Here is a 21385-nt window from a genome sequence, read left to right on the forward strand (position 1 = left end):
ATGGCACTTAACACGTTAAAGTCCTTACAACAAGACTTTACAATATTATGCAGAGAAACCCAACAATTCCCACATAAGCTAGGAGGGGGGGAAAAAACAACCTCTTTAAGGGAGAAAAACCTCCAACAGAGGGAAGGAAAAACTCCCTCTTAACAGGAAGAAACCTCCGACAGAACCAGGCTCAGAGGTGGACGGTCATCTGCCTCGACCGGTTGGGGTGAGAGGAGAGCAGAGAGAGAAAAGGACAGCATAGAGATAGAAGAGAAGAACTGTTGGTGGAGACGACAAGCGCAGGGCAGAGACATGCAGCTCCATGACGGGACATCTGCAAAAGAAAGAAGAAGCCCAGAAGTAACAAACGCATGAATGAGTTTTTCTGCGTCACGCTGAGGAAGGATTTTCCTGATTTTATTAATATTACGTAGATGAAAGAAGGCAGTTCTGGAAATTTGCTTTATATGGTGTCTAAAGGACAAATCCTCATCAAATATGACTCCAAGGTTCCTCACAGTTTTGCTGGAGGCCAAGACAACGTCACCTAGAGTAACTAAGTGATTGCAGAAAGAGTTTCTGAGGTGTTTAGGACCAAGTACAATAACTTCCGTTTTGTCTGAATTTAGAATAATAAACATACTTTTTATCTTATTATATGAAGCATGAACTTTACAGGACTAGTTTTAACTTAAATATTGGTTGGGCTGATCCAATCCAGCACAAGCCCCATCACCACGGCCCGTTACCGATCAAAACCTAGAGCGGTCATTCTGTCGCGAGGCCAGCCAATCAGAAGAGAGGGTCATCAATATTAATGCACCACAGACACAAAGCAGCTGTTACTGGAAGGGCACACGTGTAAATTGACTGTATACCGAGAGGATTTTGGTACTTAAAACCACAAAAATTGTGTCATACAGATATCAAGAGTACAATTAAAACACATGAAAAGTGTAAAAAAAATTATAGGACCTTTGCTAGTTTGTGTTCATCTTTGTCAGCGATTTTGTTTACTAGTTTAAAAAGGCAATTGAATTAATAACTGCTCTATTTATCTTTTTCTAAATAATAACAAAGGATAAATGTAATATCAACTCGCGATTTTGACTTAGATGGCTTAGCTTGCATCTCCTTTTATTACTCATTGGTGTTTTTAATTAATGGTAGAGAGGCAGGAAGTTATATTAATTAAGTTTCTGCTATGTGCATTAAGTGTGTAGATTAAAAAAAATAATAATAATAAATTCAAGAAAAAACATCTTCCATATACCTGAAGTGCAGTACCTCAGCAGATGTGACTGCTAAATTTGGTATAACCACATATATGGTGCTGACACAAGAAAAGCTGTACAATATAGCTAGGAGAGCCCAGTGTATTGTACCCCAATAAAACTACTGTTGTGAAGCTTATACTGCATGTGCTATGTGTCAAAAAAGGGAATAAACTCTCAGCCTCCATATGATGGGAAGGCAGTCCTGTTGTTCAACATATGTACAGGGGAGGGCACAACTTTATCTTGTTCTCATTTCTGTTATGTGTCCATTTGCTCTTCACATCTATTTTGTTTATCAAAGCAGCAGAATAAGATGTCATGAGGTGTGAGGACACATGTCTCCTGATAAATTAGAAAGGATGTAAATTGCTCCACTGCTTATTTCTGAAGTAGGATTAATTTACAAGCGTTATCTTCCACTATTTAACATTTTTAAATAAAGCATTACGTTGGACACAACTTATATTAGGGGGTTTAATTGCTTGTATTGCACATGCTGGATCACTTGACTAATACAAAGTCCTTTTTATGTAGTGCGCTTTCATGGCAAGCTCACTAAAGATCAAGACCTAGAAAACTCTGAGATTCTGGCTTGTTCTCTGTCCACTGTGATGATGCTTATAGGCCATCTATAAAGTATGATGCCAAGACATTATCTTGGATTTTCTCTCATTCTAGGCTGAACGCCAACACTGTAATTAGTGCACTTTCTTTGCTTCAATATGTGTTATTTTTGTTGAAATTTGTCACAGTGGTATAACATTTTAATTTATTGTAGATCATTTACATTCATAATAAATGATAACAAGCAATTATTGAAGTAATATTGAAAGTAGAGACATACTAGCAGTCATATGAGAATCTCTTTTCATTTCAGGGCTTTGGATTGTCTCCCTCTGCAGGTTAATCTTGGTCATATCCGTTTAGCTGGCATGTCGAGCAACGCAGAACAGATGACTCTCACAAGTAAAAAAAATCTCATTTGGTTTAATAGCACTGTACATAGTGATACAGCTGTGTTTAAAAGAACATCTTGGGTAGAAGCAGTAGAAGGGTATTACTGGAGAATCAGAGCTTTCAGTGTGTAATAGTGAGTCTGATAGTGTCAAGGCTAAAGCAGGGTATCACTGGGTAGATTTACCCAGTTAAGTAGCTTAACTTTTTTTTTAAAGGGCAATTAGGGGAGAGGTAGGAACATAAATTGTAAGAAGCTGAGGTAAGTCCTGGGTTTCATTGCCGACTGGGGTGACAGTTTTATTTCTTGTTGGAAATAAGCACGTTGACTTCATCCTCTGCTTTGAGGCTATGCCATTGGGCTATTGGCCGACGGGGGTTAGCCAGCATGTCTGACCAGTGGCATTGCTCAGTCCCAGTACTGTTACTACCCAGCAGCACCTTCCCGATGGCATCATTCTTCCCAATCTTATCATAGTCCAACACCGTCACTGCTACCTGCACCTTCTACGAAACAAAAAAAACACACAAAAAACATGCATTTCTCATGGTTGTATTTATGTGTATGTGCAGCATGAGCATGTACAAATATGTATACCTCTATCTGTTCACATGGCACTTCAAAGCTGAAAGACTCGTTGTAGTAAGGGTTCAAAGTGTGCTTCTTTATCGTTGTTTTCTTTTTCTTGAGTCTTTTCCCATTCTGCATTAAGTGGATCTTCACATAAGGGTCTGGGAGTGAGAACAGGGAGGTTTTATGTCAGAGCAGCAGACCAACAGCCTGGCACCGAGGCAGTAACTCCATCAGTGGAACATAACATCTATTGTAGTAGTTCCTGATTTTCCTTAAATAGAAACTGCTTGAAAGTGGACCACCACTATAAAGGTGATGATAAGAACTTAATGCTCAGCTAGAGCCAGCAAGTCTGTGGTATTTAGAGTACACCTAGTCATATCACAAAGAATATGAATATATTATTACATTTTTTTATTACTAGAGCTGTTTAAATTTATTTTAAAAACCTTATTGAACTGGACTGGCACAGAAATATTTGCACACAAAAAAAATCTCCCATCATTTTTGTAACAATAAATTTGACATGGAACTTAAATCTTATGTGAATCCAGATGTTTTTCTGCTTAACTCACCAGATAATCCACCCACATCCATTTTCTTCAGGTTTTTGGCCTCCAGAATCACCACTGTCAGCTTCCCTGCAGTAGGCACATACCTCAAGGACAAGCATATGTCTCCAAGCCGCTCGCTCTGATACACACAAAAAAAGAGACTATATTGTTGGAAAAATGTCTAATAACTTGACTATTTTAATCATGACTTAAAATAAATGTTCACGAGACTGTGATTTATCTCAGAGATAGCATCCTTCAGAAATGTACAGTATTCTTGGCTTTACAATCAAATGTAAATATAAGGGAAAAAAACCATTTGATTTTACTCAAACAAAGAAACATTAAGAAACCTTGTTCCTTGAATATAAAGAAACACTTATGAAAACATTTAAAAAAAGATTGTGCTTCCCACTGATTAACAGCTTCAAAGTATTTGACTTTTATGGGCCTTTTATCAAGTTTAACTTTCCCTCTCACAGTGTGCTCCCACCTCCTCCTTCTCTGCCTTCTGCAGATCCCTCCACTCCTGCAGAGACTGGCTGAAGTCCATGCTGCTCATCGGTATCTTCACAGCTCCAATGGCATCGTGTTTTGAGAAGCGGTCAAAGTCGTACACAGTCATCACCAGAGTCTTCCCGCCAAGCTCAGTGTACGGTACCTACAGCAACAACACAAAAACACAAATAGAAACAACAATTTGAAATGTATTGTGTATCTCCTTTTTATTTAATTATTTAATTTTTGTTTAAATCAATTTGTTAACTGTACCTTAAATGTGAAAGTCTCATTGAAGTTGGGTTCCAGAGTCTTTCTATGGACTTTGGTTTCAAACTTTTTCTTTTTGTCCGGGAGCAGATAGAGTTTAACATAAGGGTCAGAGCTGCCTCCCACATCCATCGCAGGCAGTTCTGCAGCCTGCACGATGCCCACCACCAGCTACAGTGTGATAGCAGAGGATGGTAAAAGAGAGTAAAGAGACGCTGGCTAATTGACAGGGAGATTTCAAAGTTGGCAGATGGTGAGCAAAACATGTCATTCTGGCTAGCAGCAACTCACCGTATTATCTGTGAAGTTGTAGTCTAATGTGAAATGTAGTCTGCCCAGCTTCTCGTCCTCCTTGGGCTCATTATCGGAAAGCTCTGTTTCTTTGTGAAGTTCGTCTTTCAGGGGCTGCACGCACGCAGACACACATCACATGCAGGAAAAAAACATGGCTGTAAAAGTTTTATGAGGCACTCCGCTGCCAGACACAGTTGAGGATAATGTTACTGTCAAAGATTTGTGTGTTGATTAAAGGGGACAGGCAAATTCTGTATCATCAGTGTGTTTAAATGTAACATGCATCCTTAAAGACAGTCCAACACACCAAAATAAGTTAGCTCCCACCTCACCCCAACTTTTACCACAACATGAGGGATGTACAAAACATCCATTAGTCTTAACAAGCACTGACAGTTTTACTAGTCCTGGGCGACCTGGATGTCAGGACTATGATACACTGCAAGGACAATGCATCTGCTGTGTGTGTGTGTGTGTGTGTGTGTGTGTGTGTGTGTGTGTGTGTGTGTGTGTGTGTGTGTGTGTGTGTGTGTGTGTGTGTGTGTGTGTGTGTGTGTGTGTGTGTGTGTGTGTGTGTGTGTGTGTGTGTGTGTGTGCTTGCTTACCTCATTGTAACCTCCATCCATTTCGGTGTCAAAGTCTCCCTTGCCCTTCTCTTTTCCCTTTTTCTTGTCCTTTTCTCTGTCCTTGTCCTTCTTTTTCAAGCACTTCTTCCACACACACACAGCACACGACAGCACCATGCACAAACTCACAAACCAAAGGGCCACAGCAGCCCATGGCGGCACTGCAAATCCACAAGACACACACATTGATGAAACTTAAATATTTTACACACTTTTTCAGTCAGCCACTTCAAATTAGTGTTTACATAGTGTTAACCCTAAATTGTTAACATATAGTTAATGTGGGGATAGGCAAATTCTATATCATCAGTGTGTTGTGACATAATTAAGGGTTAACAGTAAAATACAACTCTTCGAATTATATCAACACAGAGTGAACAAAAAGTCGGTTACGCTGGGAAATGCAGAGCAGTTCAAGCTATCTGTGGTCATTTTAAGGCCATGTTTTGGGTTGGTGTTGCGCTGGTATCAGGTCCTTGTATCCTGCTTGATCTAATGTGTCATTGAAGCGATATCTGACTTTGCTATCAAGGGGTGTGATGTGATGACATTTTTCATGACTTGCAATTTTGATGTTCCAATAAACTGTACATTAATTTACAAGCAGTGGCATATACAACTCTAAGTAGTCTGAACTACTAGCTACCCCCCTCACCCCTCCCCACCAAAAAAAATAGAAATCATTAAATGGAATATTTTCACACAAAGGATATCCAGACATATATTGTGGTTGCGTTTGCAGATGTGCTTATAATAGAAGAGTGGACTGTTGGCTTTGGCAGAGGTTTATGCTTCTTGAGTGCCCTTCTAGATATTTAGAATGTTAGTGTGTGTTTTCAACATTTTACCATAAAGAATTATTTAAAACTCAAATATTGGAGATTTGAAATATTAAACTTGCACGTCTTGACAGTGAGCGAGTTGCCAAGTTGTTATTCCATTCATATTCAGTAAACACGACAGAGCTATCCTGAAGTTCTGCCTCCATTTCTCATGTGGTAGACATAACATTTAATTCCTTCATGTGCCAGAAACCTACCTCATTATACTTAAATTATTCACTGTCTATTGTGCTTGGACTTGTGTCCCAAATACATGTCAAGACTTATATCTGCGACTACGAAGATTAAGTCAGGTGTGTAACTCACTGTGGATGCTGCGTAGTTCATTCACAAACTTGTTGGGACTGTGAACCCCGGATTGTTTTTGGCTTGGTGTGGTTGTTACATTTGGCAAATGGGTCGGCGTAGATGATGTGCTCAGGGCAGCTCGAAGGTTCCCAGTCATTATCGGAGTAGTGACAGTGAATCCAGAATTTAACTGTCAGAGAAACATAAATTTATAGAACTTTACACTCCAACAAAACACAAAGAGTTACAGAAAGAAAAAAAAACGTAATATCTAAACAAACAATATAAGCACACGTACACGCTGGAGCAGAGTTTCCATAACTACTGTCGAGCAGATATTTGAAACAATAATGTGCCGCACTGTATGACCATCAGTGTCAAATAACTTCTGTTTCTGCTGGCCTGGCAATAACACTTGAACACGGGATCTGAAACCTGATGACACGGAGGTGTGGGTTGAAGCGTCATGCGTGGACCTCTGCTGCTCCACATTGAGCCGCCAGAGGTGAGAATCACGTGACAAGGTCGTGCTTTGCCCAGGCAAACAAACTAAATGAGAGGAAAGTCCCATTGCCAAAAACGTGACCCCCGAGTGCGAAAATGTTTTGTCATGTTATTTTCTATTCCGTGGGCATCACAGTTATTGAATGTCTGGGGCTGAATCAGCAGATAGGATCACACCCAAGCAGACACTGATCTGAGTTTATGTCTGCATTTTCAGGGTTATACACAGGTTTTGTCTGAAAAAGACAAACAGAAACCACCACTGATACACTAACAGCAGCAGAAGCAAACATAAGTTAAAGAACATCTAGAGGAACCGTTAGTGATGCCAAACAGCTTTAATACTGATCATTATGTATTTTAAGAAATATCTCTGATTCTGATGTACTTTTGTCAAAGTATTCATAAATAATTTACATATTTTATATAGTCATGTCGTGCATATACCGTATATATGATATAAATTGCCCTAAATGTAAAAATTTTGCTACCGTAGTATATAATGAATGATTTGGGATTCACACCATATGGTCTCGGTCTCTCCTGTTAATGCAGTTGCAACTCTTTTCACACCTGATCCAACAATGCTGCCAGTACATAACATTATACAGTATAACATATTCTACCACTGACATGGAGACTCTGTGTCGCTAAAATTTCAAGTTTAAGACACTAATGGGAGGGAGGTGGAGGGGGGGGACGCTGGACGCTGATAATGTTCTCAACCTTAATTCTTTTGTGGAATCAAAAGAAAATTATTAAAATGAAATCACAAATTAGCTACATTATTCATTGTAATGGTGTTGTTCTACCAAGGTCTTTATCCGGCAAAAAATAAAATGACCTGCTCAGATCTAATTAATAGTTTTTGTAATCTTCTGTGCTTACGTGAGTTTAGACATAGTTACTACCACAGGTGAGATATAAGTAGATCATAGTCATTTGGATTGATGAAACAACGATGAAAAATAATAGGAATCAGAGGCATACCTTTATTCAGTTGTCCCAGTGGTGGTTTTCAGACTCACAAGTATTCCTTTTCCTTACAGAGAAGTCGAGGAGGAGGAGAAGATCACAGAACCAGAGGCAGAGAGAAACAGTGAGGTAAGTATCAGCACGTCGCTGTGTGTGTGTGTGTGTGTGTGGGGGGGGGTGTCTTGGACATCAAGGATGGCAGTGCAGGTGTGTGAAAGTTGGATCGAGTGAGAAGGAGAGAGAGCGGGTTGGACAAGATAGGGTTGGGGTTGGTGAAATTGCAGCTCCGTCATCTTGTGTTGCTTCCCTCTATGTGTGTGTATGTGTGTGTGTGTGTGTGTGTGTGTGTGTGTGTGTGTGTGTGTGTGTGTGTGTGTGTGTGTGTGTGTGTGTGTGTGTGTGTGTGTGTGTGTTATGTGTTTGTGTGAATGTGTTCTTTTCTGTCCATTCAGGTCTCACGGGAGCCCCGGTCCTTATTCCTGACGCCCCACCTCTTGTGACCTCTGTCCCACTCCTACAGGTCACCCTCACCAGGCCACTGATGCATATTCATCAGTGTAGTGACACGGCTTTTTAAAAGCTCGTTAGCATACTGAGAGTTCAGCAATAGAGGACATTTACATTCAGCATGGACAGCTCTGTGTGTGTGTGTGTGTGTGTGTGTGTGTGTGTGTGTGTGTGTGTGTGTGTGTGTGTGTGTGTGTGTGTGTGTGTGTGTGTGTGTGTGTGTGTGTGTGTGTGTGTGTGTGTGTGTGTGCGTGCATGCATCTGTACATCTGGCAGTAGCTGCAGAACTGTCTCATATTGTCTATGTATAGATGATGTTGCCTGATTTAGAAACTTAGGATGTGGTTTCTGCAGCAACACAGAGATCAGGTTCCGGCCCCGCCTAGTTCACCTTGAGGTTCCAGAGATACTGTACAGAAGGAAGGGTGAGACCGAGGCAGAGAGAGGGCTTGGGGGGGGGGGGGGCGCTTAGCAGGAAGGAGCTCGACATAACCTTTGTTTGAGATGTATAGAAATATGAACTGTGGGATCCACTATCTTATGGCAAAAATATTTACGAGCAGTAAATGTTGTTTAATTCGTTTTTGTGACACATTCTAAGATGACATGTCAGAAATCCCTCTTTTTGACCTCTGGACAGTTATGTCTGAGGCTAATTACGCTTTCATTGTTGAAACAAAAAGAAAAAAAAAAAGAGAACAACAGAAACCTCAGAACAAATTACACTCACTGAATAGAATATCACAACAAGATCATGCAATCAGACAAAACATTCATCGCATACATAGACACAATGTTTAAACACACAATATCTGGTGTCCTGGTTTGTTGCTCTGAACTCACCCAAGGAAGTTACATAACTTACATAAATACTCTTAACATATGTGTGTAAAAAGATAATCTCTCTCTCTCTCTCTCTCTCTCTCTCTCTATATATATATATATATATATATATATATATATTTATTGTGTCTATCTATGCGATATATATATATAAACAGTGATTTAGATTTTTTTTTTCTGTTCAGATATATACATATATATTTTGTTAAGTTTACATACAGTATACAAACAATACAAATTGCTTTTTAAGGCGTAGAAAAGCAACTCCTAAATCGAAACTCTAGGTGGCAGCAGTGGTTTGTGATCTAATCTATCCACCCACCAGAGAAGAAGACTCGTCTCCCTGAGAAACAGGAGCGCGTCTGTGATTGACTGGTGGTAAACTCTGCTAAATTATATCGCGTCGTTATTTCAAAGAAATATGTTGTTTTCGTCTTTCTGTGCGTCAGGACATCGTGGATGAAGTCATTTCTGGGGCTTTCGTTTCAAATGAGCTCGCGTGAGCCGCAGTTGAGTGTATTTGTTAGCCTATCTTCCCAGCCAGCAGATGCTAAGTTAACTAGCCACGTTCAGAAATGATTGTTGAGTTTGCCGAATAGTTTCGTGAGCTGTACCGAGACTGGTACGTCGCAATGAAAGGATATCGATAGAAGAAGAGACTTAAAGACGAGGGTTAGTATTCGCGTTGTCCTTCGGGAGGACTGAAGTATAAGGAGCTTTCTGTTATTGCAGAGACGCTTTCTGATGGTAAACTGCAGCCACTTAAGGTCTTCGGGCTTGTGTAATATGCACTGTTACATAAAGCTGCTTCCAGGTAAAAAAAAAAAAAAAAAAAATTAAATACAAGTGTCCCAGATGGTTAGTTAAATGTGAAGAGACTTAAAGCAGCACTAAATACAGCCAGATCAACTTCCAGCCAAAAAAGTCCCAGATCCTTTAATGATGTTTGTCCTGCCAGCCACTCCAAGCCTTCCACCCGTACATCTGCTTTGGCTGTCAAGACCTGTGATGTAGTTAATTGTCTCTGCGTCTTTTAGGCTTTTGGGAGTCTGCCCAGCACAAAAGCCACTGTAGATCCATTCCGACGCCTTTTCCTACGCCACAGTCAACCGTACCATTTGCAGCACTGCGTTTCATATGAGAGACGGTAAGATGGCCCCGCTGTTTCATATGATGAGTTGAAATGTTATATTTGGGCCCTCCGTGTGATGCTCAACCCGAAGAGTGACTTCTTAAAATGACTTGTGTTTTAAAAATCCTGTTTTTGTTTATTGTGTATGTATATGTATTGTATAGATTTTTGCAACCGAGTTCAACCCCTTGTCCCTTAAATTTCAGCCTGCCTGCATCTCGTGGTGTGAGGATGCTGCCGTTGGCGCATTGCCACCTTAAACAGGTCCTACAGACAGTGTGTGCCCTGGAGTCCGTCATCCTTCGCAGTTTTGGCCCTGATGGGGGACAGGTGCTGTTCACCCGCGACACGGGTCAGGCGATGTTGAGCCGTAGTGGGACACAAATTCTCACAGCACTGCAACTGGAGCATCCTCTGGCCAGGTTAATGCACAGACACGCAAGCTACTTTCACTACAATACTGCTTTGTCTGGTGTCAACCCAGTTGTACTGTGTTTGTGTGTTCCTCATGTTAGGATGGTGGTGGAGTGTGTCTGGAAGCACAGCACTGTAACAGGCGATGGATCGAAGACGTTTGTTTTGCTCCTGGCGTCATTACTACGGATGATCCACGCAACAGCCGGCAAGGAGCCTAACTTGTCTCGTTCTTATAACTCCACGAAAGCAGCAGAAGCTGCCACTGCCAGGCACATGGCTGACAAACTGTTTGCATTTGCGTTGAAGGAGTTGGATCATCTCATTGCTGTGAAAGTGATCCCTTATGGATGCTTTGTTTCATTGGAGGATTTCACTGCAAATACACAATCACATGTTCAAAAGCTGCTGGTATCATTTTTTCATACACGTCTTGGTCACACGCACTGTGACTTTATTAGTGACCTCACATGTGAACTGCTCAGCCACTGGAAGTTTAAAAATGACCTGGCTTCCTCCTCACTTGAGTTTGTAAATGACAACTTCCTTGCACTGCATACACCTGTATCAGGCTTCCCTATTAGCTCTTCACGTTTGATTGAGGGGCAGGTCATTCATAGGGATTTTTCCACTCCACTCCATCAGACTGACCACCAGCCAATTAAAGCAGTCGTTTTCACTGAGTCCCTGCAGCCAAAATTGCTCAATACAGGAGACGTGCTTGAGGTGGGATGTGCAGGCAGAGTGTTGGAAGGGAGAAGTATCGTGCACTTCAGTGCCTGGATGGAAAGGTCACTAGAGGGCCTTATTGCAAACCTACAGACTTTAGGTGTATCTGTGCTTCTGTCTGCAGTGAAACAATCTGCTGCTGTCCTGGCCTTAGCCAAACAGGCAGAGATGTGCTGTGTGGAGTGTGTCAGCGAAGATGAGCTTTCTCTCTTTGCCAAGCTAAGCGGGGCCACACCCGTTTCAGACTGCAAGATGATTGGACCAGAGCATGTTGCTTTGCTGAGTTTTTGCCGACCAATACAGCTGGGAGCACTCGGGTATGAAAACACAACTCTTCTTCTCACTTATACATTGCACATGTGCAAAGTCACACATACTGTGCATATCAAGTGACGTATCCACACCTTGTATTCCACAGGGCGATAATTGCTGGTGTTTTCTCAAGCAGATGTCAAACTGTTAATGGCCTTTTTTTTTTCTCTCTCTTTTTTTTTTTCAAAGGTATGTCCATGTGGGTTTTCAAGATCCAGAAGAAAAGGTTGTGGTCAAACCCTATAGTCTGGTCATTTGTGCCCCAAGTGAAGGGCAAACTGAACAGTATACACGTGCTTTTCAAGATGCCATCCGCATGCTACTTGCTACCACATCTCGGGACCCCATGCGTGTGAGTGCAATTGCAGCATCAAAGAGAACCTTGCGATCACACAAATGCACATCTTTACAGACGGACAAACAGACTGACAGAACCACATATGGATCTTCCAATATACATTCTTTCTATGAGTGTGCGTTCGAGCCGGGTTGTGTGATACCGGCAGGTGGGACATTTGAATTTCTCTTAAACCATGCCCTTCTACAACATGCCCGCTGTTGGTCAGTTTTAGATGACTCAAATATTGGTATCCCTGTTTCCCAGCTGTTGGCAAATGCCCTGTTGAGTGTGCCCCGACAGATTTACTCTCACAGGTCGCAACATTTCCTGCAGACTCAAACCAGGGTTAGGAGTCTTATTCCAAATCCTTCCCACCCTGTCAGCCTTGTACATGAACAAGAACGTGACACAATCCCCGTACAGACTGAAGGTCCCCTACAGGATGGTAGACTAAGCTTGCATTGTTATGGAACGGGTGACGTGTCATCAAACGTTTTTTTGTTGGACTTGGGCCTTGAATCTGTCTCCTGTAAATACCAGCTACTTCTGGCTGTGCTTCAGTGTGTCACAAGTCTCCTCCGGGTCGACACCGTGCTGCATACACACACTGCCTTACACACACAATCACGCAGACTTGTAAACACTTCCTGGGAGGACACAGAGGATGAGGACTGAGATTGTGTTGTGTGCAAAGATATAAGCCATAAACATATTTCGTCTCAGTAGTTACAAATTGTATATGGCCGGAGTATTTTCTGTTTGTTCCACTGCAGTGTATTTATGATACAAGTCTTTTGCACTGCAACATAAATTGCATTTAATGGGAGTATTTTAGTGTGGTGCAGTTTATAGGCTAATAAAATGTTAAGGTGACTCTGCACCATCCTGTTATGAATCAGTGCAAGTTTTGGCAATAACAGTAAAAACATTAAACAACTCGCTGTTAATCTTAGTATGGGACAGAATGTGCAATTGGTCTTCAATAATATTGTCTTTATCTACTGTGTGAAGTGCATAAGTGTTGATGTTGGCATGCTTCCTCTTGGACTTATGGTAATTTTATTTTTTCCTTCATAATTTCTCCTTATCTCTGTTTTCCTGCCCTCTTCCCTTGGCCACTACACATAATTACACAAAAAGTATTCACACTGAATAGCATGGACACACTGCCTCACAAATATCCACACTCCTTTTTATAATCAGTGTTATCTCCATAGTGGGGGTGAGTCGTTTGAGAGGGCAACACCCGACTATCAACAACCAAATCACAGCATACTTCCTTCTGCTGTAATCAGAAGAACACAAACTCTTATTTTCACCCCTTTTTTGGGGGAAAATGGTGAGTCATTTAGACATGAACTACTCACAACCCGACACAAAACATACCGTTTACCGTAACTACTGCGTCCCTGGATGTGAACATGAATTTTCCGTAGATTAATTGTGACAGGATAAGTGGGAAACAAAGACAGCTTTGGCATTGTTTGTGCTCTAGATGAGTCACAGTTGCTAATATCAAAGGAGGGCAAGCTGGGGGAGTTTTCAGAATGTTTTTTTTTTTCCCACTGTGCACTTGGAAGCTAACCTGACTGTTGTTGACAGTCTTATCCACACATCCACTCCCTTCTAACCCCAACATACCCCCCTGTATTGTGCACACAAAGCACAGTCAATTTAATAAAGAAACAATTTGATATCAAAGTTTTTGCTATGTTGTTAGTGAATATTAGTGGGTGACCGGAGGAGCCAGAGGCTTATTTGACTTTAATTTTGTGTATGCTTGATTGCAGGGCATATTATAATAGTCCAGAGTCAACTCGGTATATTGTAGTTTATTTGGCTCTCATTGTTAACGTTTGTCTCTGTGAAACATAGTGCATATGGTATTAATCAACTCAATCGCTGTAAAATGAAGCAGACATTATAAAATGCATAATCAAACCATGTACCATATAAACACCTAACATAGGAAATTAAAAAAAAAAGACATTTACAAAATGTGACAAAAACTTAAAAGGCGTTTTAAACAAGGGGAAATTAGGAGATGTAGAAAGAAAGTACAAGAACAAATATAATGTCAATACAATGAAGAAACCAAGATGCTACTCTTAATACCAAGCTGAGTAAATCCACAGTCACTGCAGTTTACAGCTCGGCATTCAGTTGGCTACTAGTCACCATGATTTTACTTCAGTGTTGTTAGAAAAAGGAATTGTAGGCATCGGCTGCTGCTGTATTGTGCTGAGGTGGTGGTGTTTGCCTTTTTTTGGCCCTGGACCATGACTGTTCTTGCCAGTAGGTGACTCCCAGTGATAGCAATAGAAATGTGATCCATATACAATGATCTTTTGTTTAAATAATTAGTTCACAAACACTAATTATAGTCAAATTACCACAAAATTACACATTTCTGTACTATATTGTCACTGAAGCACAGATGACACCCATTCTATAGTGGGGCCTAATAGCCACATTGCATTTATCTAGTCCAGGAAGGTGGGCCTAAGTGTTAGCAGCACAGTTACTGCTGATGTATACTGTAATCAGAAATATTTGCACCCAGTCTGGCTTAGGTTGTCCCTCCTTGAACAAGCAGTGTTTCTATTGGCAGTGGGGAGTCATGTGACTCTAGGAATGACATCATGCAACATTAACAAGGAGTTTGGGGTGTGATGGTGGGTGTCACACCACCTCCCGAGATTTCCTGATGGCGCAGCACAGGAGCATGCTAAAGATCATCCCAAACACCTGTAAGAGAGAGATCCATCACTTGTGATTAAGTTAGCTCATATCTGCTCTGTGCTCATCCTCCAGACATTGAAATTTGAGATGACTTTCAGTTACTCCAGTTGTACACTCACCATAACGACCCCGATGGTGACGCCTACTCCTCCGATAATGTGCAGTTTAGAGTCAAACACCTCGTCGATGGCATCAGGACAGCTCTGTTAGAGATAAGCATCATTTCTTTCAGCTTTCTTTAAACATTTGCTGAAAGTGACTTGTGGTGTGTCTGTTATAGACGGCCTCAGTGCATGTAGGCTCCAGTAAACCATTGTTGCCATAGTAACTACAAGAAGGCTGAGGGAATTAGTCTGCAAAGGGAGGACTGATAAACTTGTGACTCACATCAGACCATAATTATGCATTTGACTTACAGTAATTGCCCCAGCTCTCACAGAGATGAAACAAGTCAGACATCTGTTAAATCTTTTGGATGGTCTCTCATTGAAGTGTTATTTTTAGTTCTCTGTCTCTTGGCTGAACTACCTCGTTGCATTCGCATCTAATCTATACACACATGCAGGTGGTAGTTTTACCTTAATAATGAGTTCCTCGAGTGGCTCTCCACGGGGACAAGTGTCTTTGGCAGTTTCTGCTATCATACCATTTGGACCGCAACAGTTTAGCTGCAAACACACACAAAATCAGAACTTAAGAGAACAAGTTGACTTGAAGAAAATAACATGTCTTTTCTAGATGCATTTTGGTTCAATATTAAGTTCCCATATATATATTTATATATTTTATATATATGAATATATATATATATATAAAATCACAAGAAGCGCAAAGGTAGTGACCTGTTTTCTATCACCCAACTGTGGTTGTTCTGCTAGAGTGATTAGGCAGAGCTAACGAAACAGGCTCCCTCTTAACTTGCTTGAAGCTAAGCATTGACTATACATAGAAGTGGATGTAGCTTTGGGGTCTGTAAAATGAGGCCAATGTGGAATTGCCATAAAAAGTAAGACCACTGAAAGCCACTGGAGCTTCTTATGGTGTCGTTTGCAAAAGTCATTCCGTCTTGTACGTTTTCTGGTGGTCCCTCTGAAAATAATTTCATCATCAATTCGAAAATAGGCCTCAGGACCATGTCTGTTTGATTGACAGGCCTGTTGCACAGTCAGGTTCCAGCTATCGATGAGCGTGATGGAATGTCGTCGGGTTTCCAATCAGATCGAATCAGATCCACCACTCGCGTCTCCCCAGCTCATCCAAATATGAAACATGGTAACTTCTGGCTCCAAACCGCTCCGAACTCGCAAGATGGCGACAGTCAAAATCTGAACTTGAGGCCTCGTGACTGCGGTTCACAAACCAATGGGTGATGTCACAGTTGGTTGCCGCTTGATGCTAAGCTAGGCCATTTGCCACACAGCTCGAGCTCTACTCTTAACATGAAGACATGATAGTTGTATCAATCTTCTCATCTAACTCCCACCAAGAAAGCGAGTACTTAAAAAAATGCTGAACTCTTCCTATTAGTAATATGCTAGACCTGCAACTTGGAAGTCATCAGAGACACTTTGAAAAATACTTGTTGTGTTTTGAAAAGTCTTCATCAGTCTGAAAAAGCTATTCCTGTGGGAATACGTTGCACTTTCCTCAAAAAGCTTTTTGTAACGAGTTCCTTCTAGATGATATGAGAGTCCGTCTGAATTAGAGGGAGGCAGAAGTGGAGCAGGCGTGGCTCACCTCCTTTTGAATCAGCCGCAGTGTCTCTTTGAGGCGCTCGTCTCGTGTTGTCTTGAAGTTGTTGTAAATCTGCACGTAGGATGTTGTGATGTCATTCACCACCTGCGACACAGCAATAAACCAAGAATTTATTTAATGTCACTAAATCACATAGATGTAATAATTCTTCACACTGCCTTTTAAAAAACCCCAACATTGATTCAGTTATTTCAATACCCATGTTTATTTTCTGATTTATTTGAGGTCTTTGCGTTATATTTTTCCACGCAGCACTTTTTCTGATAGTGTTGCCTCTAGTATACTAGTTGCTGTAGTGCTTGAAACTTCAGCTGTTAGTGTTATGATTTGTTATCATAGCGAACGATGTAAGATTCATATTTTTTTCTTCACTTGTTGAGTTACCTTGCTTTGGTTGGAAAATCCCCAGATTCCAGCTGCTACCTCAATGGCAAACATGATAAGCAGGAAGAAGAAGAACTGCACAAACGAAAAACAAAATTTAACTCAGCTGATTGTTGGCTTCCATGCGAACATGTAAGGTCAACTGAGTGTAGCTGAATCCAAATTCCATAGGCTCCTCCTCCCGAAAGAATTAGTACAAGAAGATTATGGCCAGACGGGGCGGGACAGAGGGAGCAAGTACAGAGGAATCTACAGACTCCTCTCTGGCCTTGATAATGTTCAGTAAACAATGTTGGAAGCAGGCAGCTCATATTCCTTAGTGGGCTCAATGTCAGTTCAAAAGGCATACTTCCTACAGTGAGATAACACTGCAGAGAGAGATCACTAAAACAATGCTTAAATGTTATGTTAGTTCAGTCAAAACAGGTTACTAGAATATTAATGTAGAGTTATTTGAAGAATAATAAGTAGTACGAACCAATCCCAGCATACATGGAGACTCCTGGATGGCCCCACAACATCCCAGAAAGCCCACCGCCATCATCAGCGCTCCAGCTCCTATTAGGATATACACACCTACAAAGACATACAGTATGTCACATATTCATATAAGAATACATATGTCACCTAGTCATAACTTTGCTTAAATATTAGATAACATGCCTGTCCAGGGCATCTTACCTGTGTAGAACACATATGGTGAGTCTGTGCCTTCAAATAGGCTTTTGGTCTTTGGGTCTAATCGTAGCCACAGTCCTAGAGCAAATACAGCAGTGCCTGCAAGCTAGAACACACAAAAACATATATTTTCACACGCAATACTTCAATTAGCACTGAATGTATTCTGTTTGCTGTCTGCTTAATAAAACTTTAGTCAAGGAGAATACCTTGCGTACATCTGTAAATTCCTATTCTGGGCAAATGACGCTACCCATCGCAGGAAGTGATAATTTAATGACAATGTCTAATAACTTATTAATCAGCAATTCCTATTATTCAACAAGAACGAACGACAGTATGTATCTACACGCATCACAATTCATTACCAATGCAGCACCACACTTCTAACAAACCTACCGAAACTTTGCTTCTCAACTCGAAAACAAATAAAAGAAAAAAAGATGATGATGATGAAATGTTCATACATTCCCTTATTCGTCAACATTTAATGTTGACACAAATTGCCATGTGAAACCATCAACAGCTGTGTGCATGCTCACGTTTCAACACCGCTCTCTGAAGTATTTGTTTTTACATAGCATGTGAACAAAATAGCCTAAAACTCCCACTATAAATGTTTGTGTGAGGATTGTGTAATGTGCGTTCACACAGGCACTTAGTTACACGCCTTCCCAGCGTTGACAGGCCAGTGAATATTTAACTTAGATGGCCCAGTTGAAAGCAGGAAACCTGTTTTATTCAAAATGTGGGAGTCTCACTGTGTTTTCTATGCGTTTTTCTTGTGCTCTGAAAACAGTTTTTTGTTGTGCATTCTTTCTGTTGATTTATCTCTTTTATGTTGTGTTGTACAGTTAAACGGCTGACTCACAGTGGTGCAAATCTGTACAACCAGTTGGAGAAGCTTCCCCTTTTCTTTCTCTATCTCTCACACAGGCACCGTAGGATAGGATAAGAAGTAAAGTACACCTACCCAGAAAAAAAAGTTGAAGATGTACATGAGATATTTCAAACACTTGATTCCCCCAGCAACAGCCATGCTGATTCAGTTTGCACAGTCCACCACTGTCAAGTGTTTAATGGCTAACTTCTTCCCAGGCAGAAGCAAAAGGTGGTGGAAAAGGAAAGCGTTTTCAATACCACGCCTTCATACAACCACCTGATTATACAGTTGGGGAGTGGCAAGTGTTATTCAACAAAACTTCCATATTACTACCTCCATTGTGTATGTTCATGCATGTACAGTGTGGGTCTATAGAACCGCCTGTGTTTAAGTCATGTGGGCATGCGGGGCTCAGCAGCAGGTAGCAGCAGAGGGATCTGTTCAGGCATGTTGAGATGAAACATTTCGTAAAATACCTGTTAAGCAGCATCTTTACTACTCTGGTGTCTGAACTGAGTGTGACAACAGCTAACAAGCCTCTTGTACTTCCTTTTAACCAACAGCTGCTTTTATTGGGAGCAAAGTTCATGAACTAAGAATAACCAGGTTATGGCACAACTTCAATTCCTGTTTAAGTTATTTTCAAAAAGGAAACATCTGCACTCACATGATAATGTAGGTTTGATCAGGCTTTCTTTTCCATTGACTGAGAGATAAAAGCTTGTTGATGAAGTTACATTTTACATTCACTTTATTGATTTCGTAAATCTTGTTCATCACTGAAACATTTCTTGCATTTTCTTGGGAAAAGGAGTAACCGAGTGTATTTGTATTGTTTAACCATCTAAATATTCTCAAATGTTTTTTGGGGGGGATAATTCTCTCTCACACAGTGGGAAAGCGGTGTCTGCCTTGTAATGAATGGCTATTCTTAGGTCTATATATAGCTGCACAAATTAGAAACGTTCATAAAAGGGCAAAACATCCATCCGTAACCACACACACATAGCACACACAAACGGACACAGTAAGACACACCCTGCAGGCTCAGCAGGACACAAATACCCTATATGGGATATCCAGAATTCAGCACGCAAAGGCACGCACGCACACAGACGGGCATGAGCAACTCTTCACCGAGCAGAAGTCCGGTTTATTACTAGGCTGTATCGGGCACGTTGTCCACCACAATAAAGCCCCTCCACACACACACTCACACTCTCTCTCCCTCATTGTAATTATTAAAATGCTGTGCGCGCAAACTCTCAAGTGTAGCTTACTCTGCGCGGTGGAAGTGGGTCACTTGGCCACTGAGGATTATTCTTCCTGCCCGCTCGCTCTCCGCAAACATTGGGACACTTTGTATTTAGTGGCGGCCAGTGCCATAAATCGTCCATTCAGAATACTCTGTGATAAGTAGCCTAACCGTGACACTCCGTGCACGACTGCATCTGGGAAACCTTGTAATTGAATTCACTATAGTAACCTGCGCTCACACGAATGCGCATGCACGCGAAGATCACCCACGTTCACGTATATATTTAAACACAGACAGGATGCGTGTGAGAAAAAAAATATTCCCCCACTTTAGACTCACCCAGAATACCAGGTTGAAGGCAAACATCAGGTATTTGATGCACATCTCTCCTCCCGACAGCGCAGCCATGGCGGTACTTGAGCTATGGATCACACTTGCGATGGTATCACCAATGCAAACCCACGGTAGAATCGAGGAGAAGAGCTTCTAAATAACAGTCAGTATGCAAGAACGAGGTTATTTGCCGACGCGCCGCCGCTAAAGCGCGTCGTGCAGTGCGCGCCTGTAGTGGTCCGCCCCCACACGGCTGCACAGCCAGAGCCTCCTGTAGTTCTTTGGTTTTTTTTTTTTCTTCCTCTCCTATACCTAGAAACTTTAGCTTCCCTTTTGTTCCTTTTCAATAGACTCTCAATTTATTGTGCAAAATTATTGGCCGCTGTTGTTGCACTACTCCTTTACGGATGTTGCTGGACTTTCCAGTGATCTGGCAATGTTGGCATTGCTTCAGAGCATTTTCATGTCAAGATTATATATTTTTCTAATTCTATCCTGTAATTGTCTTTTGCAAGGGAACCTACATTCTTCATCCTGTGTTTGTCTTCTCTGCAATGCACTGAGCAGCAGCCCGCTGTGGGCTTCTTGGTTGCAAGTTCCTGCAGCACTGTGCAAAGCGTTGACGTAATTCTCCCAGAATAAGAAAAGCGCGTTCACGAATTTAATGTACATGAATGAACACGGTGCACGAGTAAGCAATGTCACCGCGAGCGGCGGAGTTTAGAGCCAGACAGTGCATGGCGGGCACATATACATCATTGTTAACCCCCTGTTGTTAACACACACCAGTTTTACAATTTGTATAGCGGTTAATCTTTCCGAGCATTGTGCTGCATGCAATCTGCAGATATTGTTGTCTGCATCAACCTTTCTAAACAACTTTGTAAACATTTTACGTCCATAGTTGTTAGCAATTTTAAGTTGTGCACAATTTAGGCACCCTTAACTGTTGTTTACAAACTGGGAGTAGGGTGTTATTAGTAATAATAATGAAAAAAACATCCTTGGTCCAATTATCTTCTGGAAAAACGTTGCAAAGCCAAAAATCAGTTTTCAACATTTCAACTATAGCCCTAAGGTGTATGAATGTAGTGTTAGTATTAATATTTATGTGACTCCCTTACTTTTGCTTAGAAAGTACAAAACCCACCTTACTGATGGCTTTATTGACATTTTAAGCTACAGAATATTTGTTTATGGGACATCATGCCCCTTTATTATTGAACTACACAAAACATTTACTGCAGACCTAATTGCTTATTAGAAAGTGAGATCCATAAATGGTGCAACATTGCATTAAACCTTGGCATGGAAAATCTGCTTGATTCTTGATACATAAAGAAAAACACAAACACCTGCTGTCGTCGCAAAGGAAATGTATTTATGTATCAGCATAGTAGACAGTGCTTTCTCATTACAGTCTCGAAG

General features: G+C 41.2%; 3 protein-coding genes across 4 annotated transcripts; 1 reads left to right on the plus strand and 2 right to left on the minus strand.

Moving 5' to 3' along the window:
* Window positions 1–2246: 2246 nt before the first annotated feature.
* Window positions 2247–7853, minus strand: syt1b (synaptotagmin Ib). Its single transcript, XM_069711114.1, has 9 exons — window positions 7663–7853; window positions 6187–6358; window positions 5018–5199; window positions 4410–4523; window positions 4122–4289; window positions 3844–4011; window positions 3372–3489; window positions 2821–2954; window positions 2247–2729 (listed from the first exon to the last, which is right to left on the minus strand). The coding sequence occupies exons 2-9, from the start codon at window positions 6323–6325 to the stop codon at window positions 2523–2525; spliced, it is 1230 nt and encodes a 409-aa protein (XP_069567215.1). The 5' UTR covers window positions 6326–6358; window positions 7663–7853; the 3' UTR covers window positions 2247–2522.
* A 2286-nt stretch (window positions 7854–10139) lies between these two features.
* On the plus strand, window positions 10140–13670 carry bbs10 (Bardet-Biedl syndrome 10). The gene is made up of 4 exons (XM_069711106.1): window positions 10140–10144; window positions 10336–10551; window positions 10645–11589; window positions 11774–13670. The coding sequence occupies exons 2-4, from the start codon at window positions 10361–10363 to the stop codon at window positions 12597–12599; spliced, it is 1962 nt and encodes a 653-aa protein (XP_069567207.1). The 5' UTR covers window positions 10140–10144; window positions 10336–10360; the 3' UTR covers window positions 12600–13670.
* Window positions 13671–13741: 71 nt separating this feature from the next.
* Window positions 13742–20429, minus strand: cd9a (CD9 molecule a). Of its 2 annotated transcripts, none has more exons than XM_069711107.1 (8): window positions 19964–20429; window positions 17487–17589; window positions 17284–17381; window positions 16806–16880; window positions 16404–16505; window positions 15245–15334; window positions 14786–14869; window positions 13742–14672 (listed from the first exon to the last, which is right to left on the minus strand). In XM_069711107.1, exons 1-8 carry the CDS (start codon window positions 20030–20032, stop codon window positions 14607–14609), a joined length of 687 nt encoding a protein of 228 aa, XP_069567208.1. In that variant the 5' UTR covers window positions 20033–20429; the 3' UTR covers window positions 13742–14606. The 2 variants fall into 2 exon arrangements, with proteins under 2 accessions (XP_069567208.1, XP_069567209.1); XM_069711108.1 differs by lacking the exon at window positions 19964–20429 and adding an exon at window positions 18457–18562.
* Between the last annotated feature and the right edge of the window lie 956 nt (window positions 20430–21385).

This window comes from Brachyistius frenatus, unplaced genomic scaffold (genome assembly GCF_029030835.1).
Source record: "Brachyistius frenatus isolate BFR_SWC_R1_liver_20210118 unplaced genomic scaffold, ASM2903083v1 Contig_97, whole genome shotgun sequence".
Taxonomy (NCBI): Eukaryota; Metazoa; Chordata; class Actinopteri; family Embiotocidae; genus Brachyistius; species Brachyistius frenatus.